This window comes from Schistocerca serialis, unplaced genomic scaffold (genome assembly GCF_023864345.2).
Source record: "Schistocerca serialis cubense isolate TAMUIC-IGC-003099 unplaced genomic scaffold, iqSchSeri2.2 HiC_scaffold_1402, whole genome shotgun sequence".
Classification (NCBI taxonomy): Eukaryota; Metazoa; Arthropoda; class Insecta; order Orthoptera; family Acrididae; genus Schistocerca; species Schistocerca serialis.
Window position 1 is genome coordinate 3,155,727 of NW_026047628.1, and position 25,335 is coordinate 3,181,061.

At 41.1% G+C, this 25,335-nt stretch overlaps 1 protein-coding gene across 5 annotated transcripts in view; it reads right to left on the reverse strand.

The window, feature by feature from the left end:
* Positions 1-25,335, reverse strand: part of LOC126442745 (zinc finger protein 93-like) — a 128,086-nt gene that overhangs the window by 26,621 nt on the left and 76,130 nt on the right. For all 5 annotated transcript variants that reach the window (XM_050090757.1, XM_050090756.1, XM_050090755.1 and 2 more), the window contains one exon: positions 9,512-9,549. In XM_050090757.1, coding sequence (XP_049946714.1) covers positions 9,512-9,549 — 38 coding nt within the window. The remainder of the gene's footprint in view (positions 1-9,511; positions 9,550-25,335) is intronic.

A 25,335-nucleotide genomic window follows, 5' to 3' on the forward strand; every position in this document is an offset into this window, starting at 1 on the left:
TTCTAATACAGCTACTACAATTTATAACTAAAATAGTTATTGTGGTTTTATCTACCATCTTTTGGTGTTCTACTTTTAGGCTTTGAAACTAAAGCCCTTTCTGCACTTTCCTGAGACCCTCTAACCTAAAAAGAGTCCCATCTACTCTTCACATCTGCCATACTCGTGTAAATGATTCCTTTGTGTAGTGGACTTCTGACCTATTTAGCAAAACCCGTAAATCCACCATCTTTTGGCACTAGTCGAGGCATCTGCAGCCTACTTAGCTGCAAAACTGTCTGTCACTCTGCTTCAGACCTTCAGTCGACTCTGTACCAAAGGACCACTGTCAGTTCTGCCCATGATGCTATACATGGTGAGCTCCACCTTTATCTCGCAAGACTGGCTCTGCCACACTCTTCACGGCATTTGGAAGCACCCACTCCTCATCTGGAAAGTCTTCCCAGTATGCACAAAGAATGCACATTGGATTCCTTCCCCTCCTATGCAGCTTTATCTCGAAGGGGTTCCATTGCACACCTAACATTAGAGCTCCCAATTACCAGTAATACTACCATCTGCAAATGCCCAGTCTTGCATGCTGAGAGGCTTCCTCTGGAACATGGCAACGATTTCATCTGGCTCATGGACTTCGTCAGCCTCAGACAGCACCCAAACCTGTTCATCAGACAGACTGATCTGGCACTTAGATTGTGTTCCATGATGGTGGATTGTGTTAAAACAGCATATGATGGGCAGAGGTGCAGAGGACTAAACGAAACACCAACTGTCTAGTTTTGAATGGACAAGGGATCGGAAAAAAATGGAGGAGGGTGGTCTGATCCACTCCCCAGAAAGTACCACTTAGGAGATGTAGGACACTGAGGAACTGGGTACAATGTACAGCCAGGTAAGAAACATGGGAGGACCAAGGAAGGTTCCTATCCAGCATGAGCCCCATGAATTTCTTAGTTTCAGTGGTTGGAAGAGCAACAGGCCCAAGATGTAAAGATATTGTAACAAATTCATACCATCACCAAATATTAATACAAAAGGTTTTGGCCATGGAAAAGTGAAAGCAACTCCCTACACTTCATGAGTAAATACAATAGGAACGGCACTGCAGACGCCGCTCATTGACACAAGTTTATGGAGAACTGCAACAGATTGGAAAATCATTGACAAAAAGGGAGCCACAGATGACTGATGGGAGGCAGTCCATAATATGGTTATTGGGGATAGCAAAGACAATGATACTCAGGACGAGGATTCAGGAACCCCATTTTCCTGGATATATGTGTCTGACAAGGCCAAAGCATATAAAGCTTGGGAAAACATCTTTCAAAACTTCCTCTAGTAAATGAGCAGATGGCCCCTGAAGCCCCACATGTATGGACTACAGAGGATACCAACCCTCCAGCAGATTTATCAGGATGATGGTTCAAAATGTGAACAGCAAATCTCCACAAGTTAATCACATCACTGCCTGCTTCAGTCCACCAGGGAACAGGACATGCTACATGTAACCTGAAGTGCATGATATCAAACATTCTGCAGCAGTAAAGATAACGTTTGGAAGACACTTTACCTAGTCATCGCAGCTTCGTAAAGGTCGTGAGGAAGGGGTAAAGCCTCCAGTCGGCCTTAGAAAGCTGCCAATTGGATTTGCATTTAGGTGGGGTAGGAATCGGTAAATGGATAGCACACAGAAAGTGATCACTTGAATATGTGTCAGAGGGATCGGGTACTGAAGATGACAGGCGAGCTGGACAGCGCAGAATGAGAAAATCGTAATAAATGTGCATAGAATCTGAAAGGAATGTGGGTGCTCCAGTGGTAAGAGAGATGATTCAGAAGGTCAGCTAAGAGGGAACCTCTTGGACAGGTTCTCTAAGAGCCCCAAAGCAGATGGTGAGCATTAAAGCTGCCAAGCAGCAAAAAGGAGTGAGGGAGCTGACCAATGAGCTGGAGTAAGTCCGACTTGGTAACAGCAAATGACGGAGGGGTGTAGATGTTACAAAGAGAAAAGGTGAAATGAGGGAGGGAGGAAGATGCAGACTGCAACAGCTAGCAGTCGAGTGTTAAATGACATGGATAACCAGCATGGCTCCCAGATGAGGTGGAATGCTGCCCTTGGGGGTAAGGTGACAGAGGACCAGAAGGAAACATGAGAGGTCAAAGGGGTTGTGAGGACAATTTTTTTTCTTGGGAGGACAAAACAGGTGGACACTGCAATTCCAAGAGCAGCTGTAATTCCTCATTGTTGGATCTAATGCCACGAATGTTCCACTGGAGAAAAGTAATTATGGGGAGTGGGGACGAGGGAGCAAATGAAGGTTAGTCACCTTCGTGGCTGCTGAGTGCCAGCCTTCAAAAACCCAATGCTACAGGCAGTGGAGGCTGGAGAATCCTGTTCCATGCTATCTACAAAGGCATTGGCATTCTCCCTAGTTCAGCCTGTGTATTCTGTGCCAGAAAATCGAAGCAGTGGGCACCAGGAAAATAGAGGTCAGCCAGGTGGGGGTATTATGTGGCAACACCACTGAAGAGGTTCTTCCAGTTGGGGAAGGAGAAGATCATTTGTTTTTGTTTGATTTCTTAGAACTTTACAGTTGGCAGATGTGGACTGTTTTTTTAACTGTAGAAAGTCTTTGCAGGAGTGTTGCTTTTGTCTTTTCAGCCCGATAGCTGTGTAGCAGGTGGTTTCGCCACCAGGGGCAAAGATGTGATGGCTTGTTGAGCAGCTGTGGGAGGAGATGGGGATGCTACTGTGATTTGCGTGATTTCACGACTGCAATCCTTAATTGGACGTTGCAAGTCTGGGTGGGCATATCCTATGTTAAGCATTGCATAGCAAGAACAGTACTGTAAATGCCATATAGTACAATGCACGGCTTTTGACTAGCTAACAAATGCAAGTGGCAGGTTGGGGTTCGATTTCCTTCATTCAGATCTCCTGGAAGGCTTGCTCATTAAGACACACAGGATATTCATATGATTAATCGATATAGTGGGGAGGAGGTGGACAATTGCCGTTGTGAGCATCTCTGCCATGAGTAACACATTTGGCAATGACATCTTGGGTTGTCGGGTGTTCTGCCGGATATCAGTGTCGTACTTGCACGATATTTCGGTCACGTAGCTCGAAACCTTCATCAGGTGCAACCTGAGACTGCTCCTATAGTGGACCTGGTCCAGTATTTATGCCTATGGCCTTCCCCCTCCACCAACGGCTGCAGGCGCTTCCTCTGTGGTCCGCGCCCATTCCCTGTGACCTGCAGGAGCGTTGCTGCTCCGTTTTCCGTCCGCTGCGGTTCTAGGTGTTCCCTCTGCGGTCCGCGCCCACCAAACCCGCTCCTGGGGGTTTCATCTACGGTCTGGGGTACCAGGCGTTCCCCCTGCGGTCTGCGCCCGCTCACCAGGACCTGTTGGAGCGTTGCTGCTCCGTTTTTCGTCTGCTGCAGCTCTGGATGTTCCCTCTGCGGTCCGCGCCCACCAGTCCCACTTCTGGGTGTTCCATCTTCGCTCTGGTGCTCCTGGCCGTCCGTCAGGGGCTCGTTTACCATCTCCATGTCTCTGGTTCTTCTGTTTGTGTAGTGTTGCAGCTGGCCCCGTTGCTCCTTTAACAATTCCAGAGCCGGATCCCAGGCTCTACTTAGCTGGTACCCTGTGTCACGATTCATAAGATCGTCAGCCATTTTAATCTCAATCGATTCTCTTATAACACTGTCCCAAAATCTGGGTGTTTGTGCTAGAATCTTGGTATCCTCATACTTCATGGCATGATCTAGTTCTAGACAGTGTTCAGCAATGGCTAACTTAGTCACTTGTCTTAATCTAGTGTGCCTCTGATGTTCTTTGCACCTGATCTTCACAGTTCTTGTCGTCTGGCCAATATAGGACATGCGACATTGACACGGTATATTGTAAATCCCTGGTTTTCGTAACCCCAAGTCGTCTTTGACACTCCCCAGCAGTTCTCCGATCTTGTTGGATGGACAGAAAACACACTTGATATTGTGTTTACGCAGGATCCTACTGATTCTGGCAGAAATAGAGCCAGCATAGAACAGATATGCCACCTTCCTTGCTTCATCTTGGTCCTCTTCAGGAACCTGTGGTCTAGTGGCTGGTCGGAGTGCCCTCTCAATTTGTCTGTCCATGTATCCATTCTTGGAGAAAACTGTTTTGAGACGTTCTATCTCTATGGGTAGATTCTCTAAGTCTGATAGGGCACGTGCTCTATGGACCAAAGTCTTCAGAACCCCATTCTTCTGTGCAGGGTGGTGACAACTGCTGGCCTGCAGATATAAATCAGTGTGTGTAGGTTTTCGGTACACACTGTGGCCAATTGATCCATCTGCTTTCCTCTGGACTAGTACATCCACGAGGAGCAGTCTCAGGTCGCACCTGATGAAGGTCTCGAGCTACGTGACCGAAATATCGTGCAAGTACGACGCTGATATCCGGCAGAACACCCGACAACCCAAGATGTCATTAGATTGCCGGGAAAGCCTGAAGAGTTACATCAAAAGTCTCTATGGGGAGGAGATGTATCAGAATATCAAGAAGCTGGACAAGCTACGGCAGAAGAAAGGGAAGATGCTGAGTTCTCTCAGTTTTTTGCTGAGGTGTCGAGATGGAGAAGTGGTACCAGTATTTGCCCAATTAAACATCACATCAACTCCAGAGCGGCCTTAGGCACTGGTGAGAGAGAGGATTCGAGATATGCGCCACAGGTTAGATGTTGTGGCCAGGGAGCTGTTACACATTCATCTGTACATGGCAGCCTCCTTAACAAGAGAAGATTGGGATTGGGTAGACCGTGCCTCCTGGTCTTTAGCTGAGTGTGCTAGAAGGAATGCCTCATCTTGCCAATCTGCAAAGTTTGACTGCATGAGCAATAAAGCACAGCAGATGGAAGAGACACGCACGGTGACGAATCTGAGTGGCATACAGTTTGATGATACAACCTTAAAGGTACTCAGCAGGGGTCTCAACTTTGCTACGACCCCTAGAAACGTACCCATTTCAGGTTTCGTCAGTGCAGTAGAGCAAGTTGCAGCCACACTTCCACCTAATGTGGCAGAGTAAGTCCGCCGAGAGACCTGCAGGGCTCTCACCAAGGCCAGGCCGCCGAAATCGAACATCACAACCGAGGAGAGGCTTGCACTCAAGAAACTACGGGAAGACAACAGCATTGTGGTACTGCCAGCAGACAAAGGGAACTCCACTGTCATCTTGCAGCGAGTGGATTATGATGAGAAAGTACGCCAACTTCTGGAGGACCCTGCATACAGAATTCTGGAGTGTGACCCCACGGACAAGGTGGCCAAGAAGACTAGTGCTCTCTTGAAGGAAACAGGGATGCCCGATAAGATCATCAGACAACTACGGGAAAAAGCGCCAGTGCCACCTAGACTGTATGTCTGCCTAAAACACACAAGGAGGGTGTGCCCCTACGTCCTACTGTCAGTAATATTGGGGCACCTACGTACACAACAGCCAAGTACTTGAAAGGTCTCCTGGCTCCGTATGTGGGGAAATGTATTCACCACATCCGCAACTCAGAAGATTTCCTGCAACGCCTCAAGCAACTGCACATCACAGATTCGGACATCATGGTTAGTTTTGATGTGGTATCACTGTTCACCAGGGTCCCACTGAAGGACTCACTAGAACTGATTGCAGAGAAATTTGATGGTGCTCTGTTGGACCTGTTCAGTCATACAATGACATCCACGTATTTCCTGTACAGAAACGAATATTACGAGCAAACTGAAGGTGTAGCTATGGGCAGCCCACTGTCCCCTGTGGTTGCCAACATGTTTATGGAGAGTTTTGAGGAGAGGGCATTGGGGACAGCCACATTTAAACCCACATGCTTCTTTAGGTATGTGGATGACACCTTCGTGATCTGGCCACATGGGATGGACAGGCTCAATGAGTTTCTTGAACATCTTGACTCATGCCACCCTAATATCAAGTTCACCACGGAACTGGAGAAGAATGGCCAGCTGTCATTTCTGGATGTACTAATCCAGAGGAAAGCAGATGGATCAATTGGCCACAGTGTGTACCGAAAACCTACACACACTGATTTATATCTGCAGGCCAGCAGTTGTCACCACCCTGCACAGAAGAATGGGGTTCTGAAGACTTTGGTCCACAGAGCACGTGCCCTATCAGACCAAGAGAATCTACCCATAGAGATAGAACGTCTCAAAACAGTTTTCTCCAAGAATGGATACATGGACAGACAAATTGACAGGGCACTCCGACCAGCCACTATACCACAGGTCCCTGAAGAAGACCAAGATGAAGCAAGGAAGGTGGCATATCTGCCCTATGCTGGCTCTATTTCTGCCAGAATCAGTAGGATCCTGCGTAAACACAATATCAAGTGTGTTTTCTGTCCATCCAACAAGATCGGGGGACTGCTGGGGAGTGTCAAAGACTACCTGGGGTTACGAAAACCAGGGATTTACAATATACCTTGTCAATGTGGCATATCCTATATTGGCCAGACGACAAGAACTGTGGAGATCAGGTGCAAAGAACATCAGAGGCACACTAGATTAAGACAGATGACTAAGTCAGCCATTGCTGAACACTGTCTAGAACTAGATCATGTCATGAAGTATGAGGATACCAAGATTCTAGCACAAACACCCAGATTTTGGGACAGTGTTATAAGAGAATCGATTGAGATTAAAATGGCTGACGATCTTATGAATCGTGACACAGGGTACCAGCTAAGCAGAGCCTGGGATCCGGCTCTGGAATTGTTAAAGGAGCAATGCGGCAAGCTGCAACACTACACAAACAGAAGAACCAGAGACATGGAGATGGTAAACGAGCCCCTGCCAGGAGCACCAGACCGAAGATGGAACACCCAGAAGTGGGACTGGTGGGCGCGGACCGCAGAGGGAACATCCAGAGCCGCAGCAGACGAAAAACGGAGCGGCAACGCTCCAACAGGTCGTGGTGAGCGGGCGCGGACCGCAGGGGGAACGCCTGGTACCCCAGACCGTAGATGAAACCCCCAGGAGCGGGTTTGGTGGGCGCGGACCGCAGAGGGAACACCTAGAACCGCAGCGGACGGAAAACGGAGCAGCAACGCTCCTGCAGGTCACAGGGAATGGGCGCAAACCACAGAGGAAGCGCCTGCAGCCGTTGGTGGAGGGGGAAGGCCATAGGCATAAATACTGGGCCAGGTCCACTCGAGGAGCAGTCTCAGGTCGCACCTGATGAAGGTCTCGAGCTACGTGACTGAAATATCGTGCAAGTACGACGCTGATATCCTGCAGAACACCCGACAACCCAAGATGTCATTAGATCGCCGGGAAAGCCTGAAGAGTTACACATTTGGCAATGTTTTGACAGGACACGTGTGGTGTTATAATGTTGACACTGGTAGTAATTCATCTGGTTTGGAATGTACGGTTAGACCACGATTACTACCTTAATCTTTGAGGCAAACACTAATCGAGCAATTGGTAGAAAAGAAGAGCATGTGGGCACTCAGTTTGCATTCATCTTTTTCATTACCCAATGGGCCACAGTGATGCCCTGATCAGAGAGATAAGTGTTGATTTCTTCCTCGGTGAGGCCATCAAGCATCTGAATGTAAAGAACACCATGTTAAGAATTCAGAGTATAATGGTCCTCGACACGAGTATGATAGCTATGGAGGAGTGATGCCGTCAGCAGTTGTTGGGCTTGAAAATCACAAGTGGTCTTCATAAGCAAAGTTCCTTTACATAAATGTGAACAGAGTTTCACAGGGCCTGCAAATGCAACAACTTTTTGAATAATGCAAGCATTAACCATACCAAAGGACTGACCACCTGCGGTACATGATACTATGAGGAACCGATGTGCAGCTGGGAGTGTTTTCGACTCTCGAATCTCATTCTGTTTACGTTTAGTAGACACAGACTAAGATGGTGATTGAGTCGAGGCAAAAAAATCCCCCATGATCACCAAAATATCTAATGGCATGCTCCTTCCAACTGGGGGCCCCCTTGGAGGGGGATTCACCTGGTATAAATGACTGTTCCCACCTCAGGTCACACCTCCCAAACTCTAGACATAGGGACCAATTGCCATTTGGGAAGGTAACAGCTCAGGCAGTCACCCCTCTCTGGGCCTGGCCTGTATCAGGAGGTATGTGCAAATCTTAGCCATTGCCCTGGGACTGGTAATTGTATTACCCAGTCACCTGTTATGTGTGTAATGCATGGGCCAACCTTCAGGAACACACAGGAAGGAGAAACAAAGAAACCTCAAATGCCAGTAAGGTGAGGAGATGGAGAACAAAGAAAGAAAGAAAGAAAGAAAGAAAGGAAAACATATCATGGACTGTTCCCAAGCTAGGCCATTGAAATATCAGAACACATTCCTGAAACTATGCAAAATGTGTTCCTCAAGCAAGGGGAGAAAGAACAGCAGGAGCATAGACATGGGCACTGAAAGGAACAAGGTGCCGCAAAGGCTGGGGTCCCATGGCAGTGAAGCTTGAACTTGCCAAAGGGTGGTGAGTCCCATTGGCCGGATTTTTTTTTATTCTGAGAAAACATACTTTCCTCCTGTGATCTGCACTTGATAATTAGTGTTGTAACTGCGACCAGGACAGTTGCAGGGTTGAAATGACAGAAAACGCGGCAGGAGGCGCACGCCACCACAGATTATGGCGCGATGGTGCAGACACCTCTAGGGGTCTTCGATGTCTATGACATCTGGTGTGGATTCAAATTCCACAGTGCGTGGTACCAGAATTAGTATAAATTTGATTAGCATGACCAATTGAAACAGTGGCCTTTGGTTTTGCTGCAACAACACTAGTCACCGTATAGACAATTTTCCTGTGGCAGATTTTCAATAGTGGACTTCATGGTTTCCACGTGTCCTCAGTTAGTTCTATGTGACATAGAAATATAATACTATCTCTGCAATCAATGAGGATTCACCATTTAAGTCTTCACAACCTTACTGAAACTGGCACCAGCTACTTAAGATTCTTCTTGATGGTGGGTCATACACTGTCACTACGACAAGTTTGTACATTTACTGAGCACCACTGTCACACAAAACTGAAAGAGCAGTTCAACACTATATTTGTTAATCTGAATGGCTGGGAATCAGCTCCAAGTTTTGGATATGCAGCCACTCACCCTTTCTTCTTCCTTGTTCTACTGCAATATGACATTAGCTTGTGTCCATCAAGATGAAGCTATTCTATTTCAGTGCCTTTCAAGTGATGTTCTGCATTAAGCACAATACAGCTGCTACATTCACTTGAACTTTTTTTTTCCTTGTATGGATATTAAAAGTTCGCTCTGTTTATTTAGGAACAGTCACATAATGGTTGTTGCAGAGGATAGTTTACTGACCATACTGCATTGTAATGTTGTTGCTTAATAATACTGAATAATTACAGAAGTGCATTTTATAACTGAAGTACCTCCACAACTAATAAATAAAAATTTATATTTCTCAAGAAGTTCTGCAGTGAATTACGAAAACTTACCGCGCACTATCGGATGCATATCTTTCTGAGGCTGCCACCTGCAACATTTCAAGAAATTGCCAGTGATTTACAACTGGTGAGAGAGTAAATAAATACAATTCTATTAACACCCACCAACATGTGTTTGGTCCATAAAATGCTGTATTTGAAGCTTGAAAACATCATTACAGAAGACATGATAAACTGTTGCAGTTACTGAAACAGAATGTTAGTAAGAATTCACTCTTTATTTCCTCACTTTCTCTTCAGTACTGTAAATAACTATGCAAGCCAGTTATTCAGTTGTAATCATATTTCCTACTAGATACTTCAGAAAAAAAAGTGACCTTAGGAAAACTGCCATTCGCTGAGAGATAAATCCACTACCATAAGTGACACGTTTAGGTCTTTGTGCTATGGGCAGCCCAGACCAACTTGCAGAGGTGAGGAGTGACTTCTAAACCCAACCATAAGTTCACATCCAGAACTGCATACAGGCATGGACCATTAAATATACAAACATTAATAAATATTGGAAAACTCAAAATAATTTCAGACATTGTAAATGAACAAGTTAAAATTGGCATTACAAAATAGCACATTCACAGATGAAGAAATACCACATTCAGAGCACTGTAGATTTTTCACAGAGAACATAGGGAAGAAATTCGGAAAATACTCCAGAGCTAGGCTCTGCTTTCATCAATGGCAAATCAATGTTGCAATTGGTACCAAATTTTTCATCACCTCCAGGAAGACTCTCCCTGCAATAATTCAGTATTTAGATGAGAGGTACACAATAATTAATGCACATGCACCAATATATCAGGATAACAAGAACAATGCAGAAAGTATAACAGTCCTAAGAACAATGATGAGAAGCATCTAATGAAGTGCCATAGGAAAACATAAAAATTTTATCAAGTTTTAATCCTCAAACTTGTACAGAATGCAGGTGAAAACATTTTCTGCCTAAACTGCTATTAAATGTATTTATTCACAACTGGAATTTTGACTGTTACACCATTCTCTGGCGAGAGATTACTATGAACTAAGTCAAGTTATTAAATGTCACCCCTCGTGCATAGGGAGTGGAAATTAAGATGTGCAGTGTGACATGACTTCGATGGAAATTATTTCATGAAGTACTATCATTGTGTAGGGATACAGATGACAATGACTCCTGTCATTCCTAAACATAGTTAATGCAAGGAAAGTGTTGTCACAAAAGAAAGTATAAAGCATTCAGGCATCAAACTGAGCTATCTTTGAACTGTCAAATTAACAATTTTGAATAATACATTCACTAACAGTCTGTGACAAAGCAAGCTGGGATATTTTTACATCCCCTATTGTTTTGCAGTCTGCCTCCTTAAAATTCATATTTTCCTGTCTAATTATCATTAACATAAAGAGAAAGAATATGTAATAGATTTTCTAATTTATTTTGACTATTCATAGTTAGTGTCTTTTATTATAGGGTGAAATCAGTAATTATTTCGTAACTTAAATTCTGTTGTTGACGTATAAGCAAATATACATTCTGTACTAATTATAAACATTTGGAAGACAAAATACTCGAAATCTTAAGATATCTATTTGGCTCTATTTGAAAACATGTTAGCAAAGCCAGCCCTTAATGCCAAAATAATTAACAGTTTTGTCAAAAGTTCTGTTTACTTTACTATGTATGTTAATTTCATAATTTAAACAAATAATTTGGCTTAACCCTTGCAGTGTGAGAAACAGTTAAAAAGAAGCAAGTTTTCGATGTATTTAGTTAATTTAATGAGTTAAGTTTTAATTGTAGTTTCTGTACATTTAACTTTGAACAATTTGTAGTTTCAGACCTATTATTGTGAGGATATATAAGGAACTGGTTTTTGATCATGAGACAGTCAGTCCACGGCCAAGTTTCAGATGAGGAACCTGTACTGGTTAGATAAACAACAATGCATTTGTGAAGTAAGTTTAGACACTTAGGCTGTGTGTAAAAACAATGACACTGTCTGCTCCATATGTACCTTTCTATTCTTCAAGAACTTTGAACTTTATGGTTAGGTTTTTACTGCTCATAGATATGCAACAGTAAACTACTGTAGCAATATGTGGATGTTTGCCTGCAACCTATGAGAATTATCGAAAGCTAAACAACAGTACACTGGCCATATTAAATGTATATATGCGGGGTTGTGAAAAAGTGATAGTAAATAATTGTGAAACACAACTGTGTATCTGTTGACTACATCACTTACAGTAGACAGTAGTTGCACTTTCACCCCATAATTTTTCAGCCAGTACGTCAACACTGAGAACAACAAAGAAACAAAGCATGTGAGCACCATCACAAGTCCAGGGCGAAACTGTTTTTTCCATTTATAAATTTCTGCCCATCTGTGGATGTAAGAAAAAAGGAAAAATGGTAAGAAAAAACATTTAACAAAATTACTGGCAGCAGAACCACCCCTCTCCCACCCCTGTGACACACACACACACACACACACACACACACACACCTCTAAAGGGAGATGAAGTCAACAATAATATGATTTGAGAATATCAGATAGCTTATGTGCCAATAACAAAGCACAATTCCAAAAAGATAATGCTTTTCAGAGTCATACATGGATATCATACATAGATACATGTTGAAATTGACCATTACCACCGAATAATAAAAGTAAAATTTCTGGTCTAGAATAACTAATAACCATATTCCCAGAAGATTCAAAGAAATTCCATGAGAAGTCCAAGGAAAAACAGCAGAAATTCAAAACTACTACATGTATCAGCAATGGCTTAGGACATGGATGCACTGTGAAGGAAAAAATTGATCAAGGACTAACGGAGCAAAATAATACTGGAATACATTTGTAATATTTTATAAGGCTTATGACTATAAACCAAGACTGCATTTACTGAAAATTCTTCAAGAATCTGAAACACAGAAGAGAACACGGGTCCTCTTAAAAGAACTACAGCCTTATTTGAGATAAGAACAGACTTTAGCCCAGGAAATGGATTAACTCCATTCTTCTTTTGGACCATATTTGAAAAAGTGAACATTGAACAGATGGAGCAGTTGTCAGAATCTAATGCCAGAAGTTGAATACAACTTCGTTAGAAAATAGACAATGTTAAAATTGTCTGTTCAACTTTTATAGACAATTTAGCAATATTGACAGTGTAGAGAAAGCACAAAGACAGACTGGAAAAAAAAAAAAAAACGGTAGAGAAAGCACATCGACACATCTCCTCAGATAAAAAGAGGTACTGGCTATAACAAGACTGCAACATCCAAATCAAATACGAAGTATGGGAGTATCAGCGGATGACAAATTTGAGGACCCATGAGAAGTCATATAACCAAATGGTTGGAAAAATGGAGCCACAAAAATTCATTCTCCACAATTGCAGAACCTTTGACTAGCAAGGCAGTCATTTGGCCAGAATACACATCTGCACCACAAACACTAATTTTAGAATCAACAAAAGATAGTGTAAATTGTGAAAAAAAAAGGAAAGGTATTAGGAAACAGAACACCAGTACAAATATTTAAATTAAGAAACTATACACAAATAGAGATAGATACATAGCAAAACACTGCAGACAAAATTTGGAAAAGAAGGCTAAATATAGATACATAGGAAAACACTGAAGACAAAATTTGGAAAAGAAGGCTAATGAGTATAAATATGCAAGAAATTCAAAATCAAACTGAATACAGAAACATAACTGAGTTGGTAAATTCTCCACAGCAAAATAGTTCCAAAAAGACAAGACAGAAACTGGACATCAAGTGAGTGGAAAGAAAAAAGTGGACAGATGAAGCAGTAGCATAAGGAAACATGAAACCTTAGCTGGCCTGTAATGGAGGAGCATGAACAAAAATTTTGTTCCAAATTTGTAATACCTTCTCAGGAAAGCATAGTGCTGGTATATGCACTGAAAACAAATTACATTAACGAGGTCAGATAACAGTATTTCGAGTGTTCTGTTAGGTTACAGCAGTGATCAGAAGTATTTTGCAGTTGCGTCATTATGCTGTCAGTACTGCCTTCATGCAGTCACAAACGAGCAATATATGGAAGTGTCGCTCCATCAACAGCTTTCTGCTGCTGTGGTTACATATCTAGTTAACGATCAATATCATACTACAGCAATGTAAATATATATTCCTTTGCCTTGATGATATGGTATTTACTTGTAGAGAACTAGAAGTATACCAAAACAGAACATTTGCTTGATGTGAGACAAGTTGTTTTGCACATCTTCAAGATCGGGATTTTGCAGCCTAGCACTTATACAGACTATGGCATATCACAACTACTAACATGAGTGCACAGTCAATGGCAAGAACACCGAATTTGGAATGCCACAGATGGGTCTCAGGTTTTACAGAGTGACAAAAATAAATGTAATGTATTTTTTCTGATGGTGTGAAGTATATACAGAACTAAAAAGCTTAAGGGCCACAACAGTATCAGATACAGATCATTAATCATGGTGTGGGAAATGTTATGGTGTAGGGATGTTTGCTGTACAGTCACATTTTAGAAAAGGATATGATTCTGTGTAGGAGAAAGAGTATGTGTCATAATTGGATATTTCAGCAGGTCAACGATTGAGAACACATCTCTGTGCCTAAACCAGAGCCTGGATCTAAATCCAACTGAATGCCTCTGATATGCACTGAATTCATGTGTTCATGGTAGAAGCTACCCAAACACAGATCTGTTTGCTGGTATCTTATTGGACCCATAGTCAGAACTCCCAATTGGCCTATTACAAAAGCTTGTGGATTCCATGCCAAATTAATGATCAAAGATCATTGGTATGCAACAAATACTGATTTGTTCTTCATATTCCAAAATAGTTTTATTCTTATACAGGGTGTTACAGAAAGGTACGGCCAAACTTTCAGGAAACATTCTTCACACACAAATAAAGAAAGAATGTTATGTGGACATGTGTCCGGAAATGCTTAATTTCCATGTTAGAGCTCATTTTAGTTTCTTCAGTATGTACTGTACTTCCTCAATTCACCGCCAGTTGGCCCAATCGAAGGAAGGTAATGTTGACTTTGGTGCTTGTGTTGACATGTGACTCATTGCTCTACAGTACTAGCAACAAGCACATCAGTACATAGCATCAACAGGTTAGTGTTCATCACGAACGTGGTTTTGCAGTCAATGCAATGTTCACAAATGTGGAGTTGGCAGATGCCCATTTGATGTATGGATTAGCATGGGCAATAGCCGTGGCGCGGTACGTTTGTATTGAGACAGATTGCCAGAACGAAGGTGTCCCAACAGGAAGACGTTCGAAGCAATTGATCAGCGTCTTAGGGAGCACGGAACGTTCCAGCCTATGGCTCGCGACTGGGGAAGACCTAGAACGACGAGGACACCTGCAATGGACGAGACAATTCTTTGTGCAGTTGATGATAACTCTAATGTCAGCGTCAGAGAAGTTGCTGCTATACAAGGTAATGTTGACCATGTCACTGTATGGAGAGTGCTATGGGAGAACCAGTTGTTTCCGTACCGTGTACAGCGTGTGCAGGCACTATCAGCAGCTGATTGGCCTCCATGGGTAAACTTCTGCGAATGGTTCATCCAACAATGTGTCAATCCTCATTTAAGTGCAAATGTTCTCTTTACGGCTGAGGCTTCATTCCAATGTGATCAAATTGTAAATTTTCACAATCAACATGTGTGGGCTGACAAGAATCCACACGCAATTGTGCAATCATGTCATCAACACAGATTTTTTGTGAACGTTTGGGCAGGCATTGTTGGTGATATCTTGATTGGGCCCCATGTTCTTCCACCTACACTCAATGGAGCACGTTGTCATGATTTCATACAGGATACCCTACCTATGCTGCTAGAACATGTGCCTTTACAAGCATGACAACATGTGGTTTATGCACGTTGGAGCTCCTGCACATTTCATTTCAGTCAAAGTGTTCGTACACTTCTCGACAACAGATTAGGTGACCGACGGATTGGTACAGGTGGACCAATTCTATGGCCTCCATGCTCTCCTGACCTCAACCCTCTTGACTTATTTCTGGGAGCATTTGAAAGCTCTTTCTACTCAACCCCAGTACCAAATGTAGACACACTGTGCTTGTTTTGTGGGCGGCTGTGATACAATACGCCATTCTCCAGGGCTGCATCAGCGCATCAGGGATTCCATGCGACGGAGGGTGGATGCATGTATCCTTGCTAACGGAGGATATTTTGAACATTTACTGTAACAAAGTGTTTGAAGTCATGCTGGTACGTTCTGTTGCTGTGTTTCCACTCCATGATTAATGTGATTTGAAGAGAAGTAATAAAATGAGCTCTAACATGGAAAGTAAGCGTTTCCGGACAAGTCCACATAACATAGTTTCTTTCTTTGTGTGTGAGGAATGTTTCCTGAAAGTTTGGCCGTACCTTTTTGTAACACCCTGTATACCTAGACCTACTAATTACATTTGACTCAAAAGAATTACTTCTCTCTTGATGTAGCATAACCTTGTTTAAACTATACGCAGGCTTTTACTAAATAGATTACAATTTCATCTTCTCCAATTATCCGATGGCAGTTTTTTTCTATTACACACTTATGTTTATGTAATTGTAACTAACGCTTTTGATAGAATATTTTTGAGTGCTACTGTTTTAAGACTGTATTTAGACCCAGGGTGAGATAAAAGCAGCAGATAGTAAACAACAGTGGCTGAGTACAGCTACTGTTTTGTTCTGCAGATCACTATAAGCAAACTGATGTCCCTCTGGACAACAGCAACAATCCTTAAGTATATTGTTTGATGTGAGCTCATCAGATTGAATCTAAACTCATTCAAAGAAAACAACTACTATATTTAATGGACTGTAAGGTGCACCTTAATTTTCAAGCAATTTCTTAAGAAATTACATTTTTACCATTTTTATTATTAGATTGCAAAGTCAAACTACAAAATATCTTAGTTCATAAAACCAAAATGACTTTCAAAATCACTGAAATTCATTATCTGAACGTTCCTCTTTCCTCAGAATCATTGTCCTCTTCATATATATAAGATGATCTTCACCACCACTGAGAGGAATACTTAAGCCACCCTTCCTGAAAGATTTAACAATGATATTATGTCTCACTCTAGACCACAACTGCTTTATTGACTGACAATTTTGTTTGTAGATTGTTTTATAACTCCCTTTGACATGAATTCATGTTGGACTTAATCCATCATCCACTTGTTCCATTCCTCTCCCATATACACTTCAAATCCACTGAGGTGCTACAGAAACTGGTATAAGCATGTGTATTCAAAGACAGAGATATGTAAACAAGCAGAACATGACACTGCAGTCGGAAATGCCTACATAAGGCAACAAGTGTCTGGCGCAACTGTTATATCAGTTACTGCTGTGACAATGGCAGGTAATTAAGATTTAATTGAGCACACAGCATTTCTGAGGTAGCAATGAAGTGGGGATTTTCCCATATGACCATTTTACAAGTACACAGTATCAGGAATCTGGTAAAACACAACATCTCCAAAACTGCAGCAGCTGGAAAAAGATACTGCAAGAAAGGGACCAACGACTGAAGAGAATCATTCAATGTGATTGAAGTGCAATCCTTCAGCAAATTGCTGCAGGTTTCAATGCCAGGCCATCAAGAAGTACCAGTGTGCAAACCATTCAAGAGAACATCACTGATATGGGCTTTTGGAGCCAACGGCCCACTTGTGTACCCTTGATGACTGGACGACAAAGCATTACGCTTGACCTGGGCCCGTCAACACCAACTCTGGACTGTTGAAGCCTAGAAATATGTTGCCTGGTCAGATGAGTCATTTCAAATTGTATTGAGTGGATGGATGTGTACGGGAATCGAGACAGCCTCCTGAATCCATGGAACCTACTTGTCAGCAGGGGACTGTTAAAGCAGGTGTAGGCTCTGTAATCGTGTGGGGCATGTGCTAGAGTTATATGGAATCCCTGATACATCTAGTTACGACTCTGGCAAGTGACACTTACATAAGCATCCTGTCTGATCACCTGCATCCATCCATGTCCAGTGTACATTCTGACAGACTTGCACAATTCCAGCAGGGCAATGTGACAACCCACACATTCAGAATTGCTACAGAGTGGTTCCATGAGCAGTCTTCTGAGAAAAACTTCTGCTGGCTTCCAAACTCCCCAGACATTAACATTATTGAGCATACCTGGGATGCCTAGCAACATGCTGTTCAGAAAACATCTCCACTCCCTCATACCCTTTCGGACCTATGGACAGCCCTGCAGGAGTCATGATGTCAATTTCCCCACCCCCCCTCCCCTTCCTGCACTACTTCAGATTTTAGTTGGGTCCATGCCATGTCGTGTTGCGGCACTTTTGCATGCTCACTGGGGCCATACAGGATATTAGTCTTTCTTTGGGTTTCAGTGTAGTTTATTTGTCAAGTCATCAAGCAGCTGCAGTTCGTGAAATAATACAAAGCTCTGTATTTAACTGTCTCCATTTCTCTTGCACAGAATTTTACAAATGACTACTAAAGTGATCTAGCACAAGAAGAGAACTCTTTTTCAACGAAGTGCCTTTCCCTTGCTTCAACACTCTTGATCCATAATTTCATATCAGCCTTGTCCATCCAGCCCTTGTCATACACGTGAACAACACCTAGCGGCAGTATTTCAGTAGGTTTTGACGTTATTTAGCACTTGGAAATAATCGTCAGATTAAGTTTAGTATCGTCAGCACAACATCAAAGGGCAACATGTAGTGCATTTTTTCATGTTCACTTGTTTTTAGAGTTACCTTTTTAGCTCCTTTCATGGCACCACAATTTTGTTACTTGCTATATCAAGTCCATATTCACTATTTGGCTTAGTTCCACATTGGTTTTCTTTCTATGTTGTATAGTAATGTGATGGAAGGATACTACTTTCTCTTCATACTCTTGTGGCATTTTATGAGATTTTTGGCCTTGGTTCACATGCTAAGTCCATGACACTTCATAAACGTGTAGCACCATCCAACTCCACCATTTATAACTTACTTTACACTAGAGCACTAGCTTCCAAGCATATATTTGAGTCATTTTTGTAGTAACTCCAATACCATTTATATCAGTTGTCATCAAACTGTGGCCCATGGGCCGCATGTGGCCCAGATCATGCTTTGGTACAGCCCGCGACCCTCCTCGGCTACGCACAGGTAGCATTGGTTATCTACTTGTCTGGTGTAGTGGTGTTTTGTTCACAGAATTGTGATTAAAGTCTGAGAAGTAATTAGGTAACTGAAAACCATCCATCACTTTCATTTAAAGCGCCACTTGCTGGTGTTCCGCAGCACTAAAACCAACAATGTGAGCCATGGATCAAATGCGCCATGTGCCCACGGCCGCTCGTTTGTTGGTGGTGGGGTTGTCCCACAGCCACCTCATTGTTAGCTTTTTCGTGATGGTGTCAGTCAGTAACTAAGTTTCGCTGCCCCTGAGCGTTCGTCGCATATTGAGTGAATTTGTGCTCATGTTTGGTGCTATAATTATTAGTGGAACTAATAATGTCTGATGTACCCTAAAGAACAGTGAGTAAGAGGAAAATATGTGAAGAGAAGTTTCAAATAAATATGGGAAGAAGAGATTTGCTTTATAAGTCGACATGAAGAAAGGACTGCTAATTGCTTAATATGCCGGGATACGATTGTTGGTCTGAAGAGATACAATTTATTTCGCTACTACGCAAATAAGAAAAATTCATTTACAGTAGCTTTTTCTTTGAATTCAAATGAAAGGAAGGAAAAAATTGCTGATCTAAAATCTACCATTCGTCGTCAACAAAACGTTATGTTAACAGCAGTTGGGCAAAGTGAGGCTGTCACAAGAGCATCATACCAAGTATGTAATATTCTGCCACGAAATATGGAAAGCTTTCACTGATGCTGAATTAGTGAAGCGATGTATGATGACTGTTTCTGAAACTTTGTTTCAAAATTTCACCAACAGTAAACTAATATCAGCTGAAATAAATAAGCTCACACTTTCAGAATCTACCTGTCGACATCATATAGACGATATTTCAAAATATATGTTTGAGGCAGTAATTAATAAAGTCACACTATACAAATATTCAGTCTTGCATGTGATTCCACTACAGATTTAGCTTCGATGGCTCAGTTTTCATTATTTGTGCGTTACTGCACAAATGATGGGGTAATAGAGATTTTTTAGCAGTTATAACCATGAAAGGTCACACAAAAGGATGTGATTTTGTGGATGCAATTAAAGACTTTGTAAAAAAAAAAAAAAAAAAAAAAAAAAAAGACTTATCTGTGACCAAATTAATATCAGTATGTACAGGTGGTTGTCCGTCAGTGATGAGTGTCAACAATGGTTTGATAGCACTGATTAAGAAGGAATGGAAAATGCCAAATTTACTCTCAATTCACTGCTTACTGTATCAAGAAAGTTTGGCATGTCAAATTTTAAATACCATCTAGTATGAAATAAAATTAAGGCTGTTGTAGTTCAGTAATGTGACTTTAAGAAAAATGACTTTCAAAACATGTAGAAAACAGCTGTGATCATGTATCATGTTACATAATACATTTACATGTTAAGTCCATTTGCTGTTATTAACCATCTGTTCACAAATACAACACAGCAACATTTCATCGGGCAATTATACTGTTACAATTTACAGGTCATCGAGGGTGGCAACAATCTGAAATAGAGAACATTCTACACGTAGTGTTCCAAATGGTATCGACTTTAGCGACAAGTGCTGGAAAGTCAGTGGTAAGCCTCTCGCTTCTTTACTATAGCTAGTCTACTGGAGGTTCATAACACACCATTTACATGGTTTGCCAGTTAATAAAAAGACCTGGAAATCTGTGGCCTGATGTGCCACCTTCTGCTTATGCTATTACTTTCAATTTATAGCCTGCATCATATGAATACTGAAGAAAATATTCCTCTGTTACCAATAACACAAATAAAAAAAAATTGTGCAAATGGCTCTGAGCACCATGGGACTTAACATCTGAGGTCATCAGTCCCCTAGAACTTAGAACTACATAAACCTAACTAACCTAAGCACATCACACACATCCATGCCCAAGGCAGGATTCGAACCTGTGACCGTAGCGCGCGTGCAGTCACAGGCTGAAGTGCCTAGAACCGCTGGGCCACATGAACACAAATCACTTTCAGTTCAAGTTTGCTGGTGCTGTACACTGCAATGACACATCACAAGCTAGACAGCGTTCAGGTTTGTGATTGTGGGGCAGGAGGGAGACAATGTTAGCAAGCTTGTGAGTACCCACATCTCATGTTCTTTGCACTGGTGCACCGCTGCTACCAATTTAATCCAATCTTGAGAGATAGAAACATATTTCCTGCACCACTGAATATATGTCCATTTTTAAGGCAACCAGGAATCTTGACTCAAACACTGGACTTGTTATATTAAATTCGAGTAGAGGACACACCTCAGTTTTAGAGGCAATGTTTTGAAGAAGCAAGTGCATTTTATAATCCTTAATATAAGGTATCAAGTCTTTGTAAGCAGGGCTGGAAATTAGTTTGAACAAATAATTAAGGTAACTGAAAATTCGTCGTGCATTCAAACTTTCGAATATTACAATTAAGATAGTCATGTGAATCTAACATCAAATACAAAGGATTGTTTGACACTAAACATTTCCCACTTAACACTGAAACACAGACAGATATACATTTAATATTCTGCTCTGGTGAACTATGTTGTTCTTAACCCGAGAGAGGTGCCCAGAACCTGCCAGCCATTGGGAATACTTTCATGTGAGAAAAGGCCAACAACTGTGAGGCAGAATTTAAATTCACATTCATAAAACTTTTGCACTAGTATCTTTGAGGAATTTTAGGACTTTTCCAACGTCAATGCTATGATAGCAAGCAGAATATTTGTCACACATTTAACTCACTGGCAAATAAAAGATGAATGCAACCAAATTAAGTGAGGAACAGCAATAAAAGAAGGATTCAATGGATGAAGTATTCGCAACTCTGCTGACTGATCTCTTAAAAAAAATCAGATGTATAGCCAATTGCTAATTTGTCACTTTCCAACTATAAAATATTGCTCACTAATGTTACATAGAAAAACACTAAAATTGAATTCAACAGTACTCTATCAAACTGTGCATCTCAACGTCTGTAATTAAATATAGCACTGTACAGATTTTCATTAAATAATTTTCGTAAACACTGATTACAATAATGCTAAATTGTACTACTGATAAGCCAGAACTACCACAAGCATAAACAATACATCAAACCAATTTGACTAAAAACTACTCAATTTGACCACAGCTAAATATACTCATCAATCCCATATACCAAAAAGACAGCATATTTTACACTACACCCTTACCTTCATCCTTAGTGAATGTGTGTTTAAGTCTTTTTTTGTGAAATTAACTCTTATGCAGTGTGATCAAGATGTGTCCAGTTCAGTTGGTTGTAATTCAAACTTGGTATGTGCTAGATAGTAACCTAAAGCACCATGCAAATGAGCAGGACATTATAATCCCATTTGATATGACACACTTGTTTGTATAGAAATATTTCTGTGTATTTGTTTATTTTAACAGTTGTATATGATGTCAGTTTAAGTACTTCCACAGATATTTAATGTGATATTTGTCTTAGAATGTTTCATAAGGTTTTAAAGTGACCAGCATGGGGCTGTGCTTATTTCAAGTTATTTAGTTTCAATAAAATCAGTGTACTTTTAATCATTGTTCTTTTAATGTACATTTGTAAGACTTTTTAAAATGATTAGCACTGTATGGTTTTCTGAGGTTTTAAATAAGCAGTGCTGCTGTGCCTCACAGCCTTTGGTAATATATTTGTGTTTCTCACATGGTCTAGGCCAGTGAACAGTTACTGTTAAGTTTGGGTAGGTTTTGACAGCCATTGTACAGAAGTCTCTTTGCACCCAACCATTTCAACTCTCTGAAATTGCATGGACAATAGGATTTTGAGCAATATTTGAGGATTTTCGCATCTTCTCACTACTTTCAATTGTTGTGTGTTTTTTGATTGACGAACTTTCACTTTACGCAACTGATAGTTCTGTTTTATGATCAACTTTGACAGACAAATGACACAGCATCACTGATGACCATAATATTAACACATAGTTGGAACTTAGATTTTAGTTCTGATTTCACAGTAGCTTATGTAACTGGGAAATCTGCCAAATACTTTTAGTCACACAATTTAACTGTATTTAGTATTTAAGCTTCCTATGTAAACCTATATAATTCAATTTATTGATTACAAGTATGGCCATTTATATTTTAGTGTCTTACATTGACAGCATACAGCATTCAGTTTAACTTTGGCACTCTGTTTACATTTCCTTATTTATTTCCTTTCCACTGCATTTAAAATCTGTTTAAATGACTTGTTTAATTGTGCATTAACTATTGCAATATATGCCTAACTTCATAATTTTAGATGTTGCTTGACTAACAAAATCTAGTGTAGACCGCTGGTGCTTTTATCAGGCTACATGCTCATTGATGGAAGGCCCTGACCCACGCATGGGACTGTAGAGGTACATTCCGACATCAGCTTTCTTCACTACCCTGAAACTCAATACTTCATAGGACCAATTTCAGAACATTAACATTATACATGTTGAGTGAATTTTCTCAGTAAGGGGTCAGCTCACAGTGTCAGTAGCTGCACTGAAATCACTATCGATGCCCCTACTGGCACACAAACTGAAGATAACTGACACGAGGCCAAAATATTCAATTTGCTCTTCTAAATCTATTTCATCATGGATCATCATAATGCAGTTTCTCCTTTCAGTACAGGCCTCAACATCAAAAGGACAGATTTTGACATGATCAATTTCCGTTTATTTTCTTCTGCATGACCACTTAATAGAAAAAAAGGGCACCTGGACCAGTTGAGATACCTGTACAATACTGCTCATATTACACTGAACTTGTTCCTTCTCCCACAGCAGCTTATCAAACATCTCTGATGTCATGAAAGTTTCCGACTGATTGGAAGAAGGCACCAATCAATCATACTCTCAATTAGTATCACCTCACAGATGCACGTAATCACAGCAAAATGAAGTGTGTGCACGAATAATGCTATATGGCATATTTTGCCATTTTCAGGAAATCGATAAAAACCCTTAACAATAATTAATAGCAGATATGTATTGTTTGTGCATGTGGACTGTTGAAAATAGTGTTTTTTAAAATTTTGCTAAAGTTCAAATGGCTCTAAGCACCATGAGACTTAACATCTGAGGTCATCAGTCCCCTAGACTTAGAACTACTTAAACCTAAGGACATCACACACATCCATGCCTGAGGCAGAATCCGAACCTGCAACCGTAGCAGCCATATGGTTCCAGACAGAAGCACCTAGAACCACTCTGCCACCACGGCTGACTTGTGCTAAGGATAGGTTTTGGAAAATAACTACTAAAATAGAAAAAAACACTGTATAGCAACTGATATACAGCATTACTGCAGGTCATTCTTACTCTACTATAATGATAAGGTTGCCTAGAATCTGAAAGTTTTAAGTGAGAAACTTATATCAAGATACAAACTAATATTTATTGTAAACTGATTACTTTGGTCTTAAAAAATATAACATGAGTTTATCATCAAGTTGAGACACGAAGCTGGTACATTACACTCAGCTGGCACACTGCATGTTTTCATGAAATGCCTGTATTTTGATTCCATGTATTTCGTCACATCCAATAGATCGCTTTTCTTCTCCTTACAAGTTTCAGTACCCCATTGCAGAGCAACCAAAACCGAGAAGGCAACAATTTCTTTTGCTTCATGTTCACAACCATGTTTCAAAATAAATTGTCTTTCATGTGGATGAAGCAAGCATATTGCCTCAAGGATTTTCACTGCATAACTTCAACCAGAGCACACCAGTTATTTTCAAAGCAGGTGGCGTTTTGAGAACCAGCTCAATGGATCTATGCTCTTTAAGTCCTCCATCATCTCCTGAATGGACAGTTTTGAAGGCTCTACAGAGGCCTAAGCTATGGCATGCTTCTATTCTAAAGGAGCCATAACTTTTGACACTGTCTTTTCTCAATCATTGTGAAGTTCCTGTCACAAGGTAGGAAACTATGAATAGAACATAAAAACTTTTTATGTATTTCTCCACAGTACTTGCAGTTGACAAGATAGAAATAAAGTGCTAAAATTCTCCAGTTATTGTTCTGCCCAACATAGTGATCAGACCATATAGTTAGTCTGTGTTCCATACCTTCTTCAAGCATCACAAATTTATCAGGCAGGAAACTATTATGACTAAACCACACCTTGCACCAGATCCATCCCACAAGTTTACAGTGTTGGTTAAGTACCAAAGTCATGAACCATGAAATTATAGGACGGCAGCTGTCTCCAGCAGAATGCCATGAAATGTGTCAATGTATGACATAGTAAAACCTGTTGTACATCATAGATGTAACATTTATATTGTTGTTCGTTTATAGCCATTTTTGTAAATTTTTCTGTCACTCTGTATGCTTGGCCTTCTTTTGCATGACGTAACTGACGTAAGTTCTATGAGGTGATATTAAAAATTTTTGGGACTGGTGTTGCCATCTGTTGAAAACCTTACCTTTGGACTAATGGTCGCCATCACCCTTGAAGAAGTTCACATCTGCACATACACACCGGTCCCAGCACTTCTGCCACTGGTCAAACGTTTTCTCGAAGTCCTGTCTGTTGAGAGTGTTTATCACTGCCAGCGATGCTTCTTGAATCCTCTCTAGAGTGTCAAACAAAT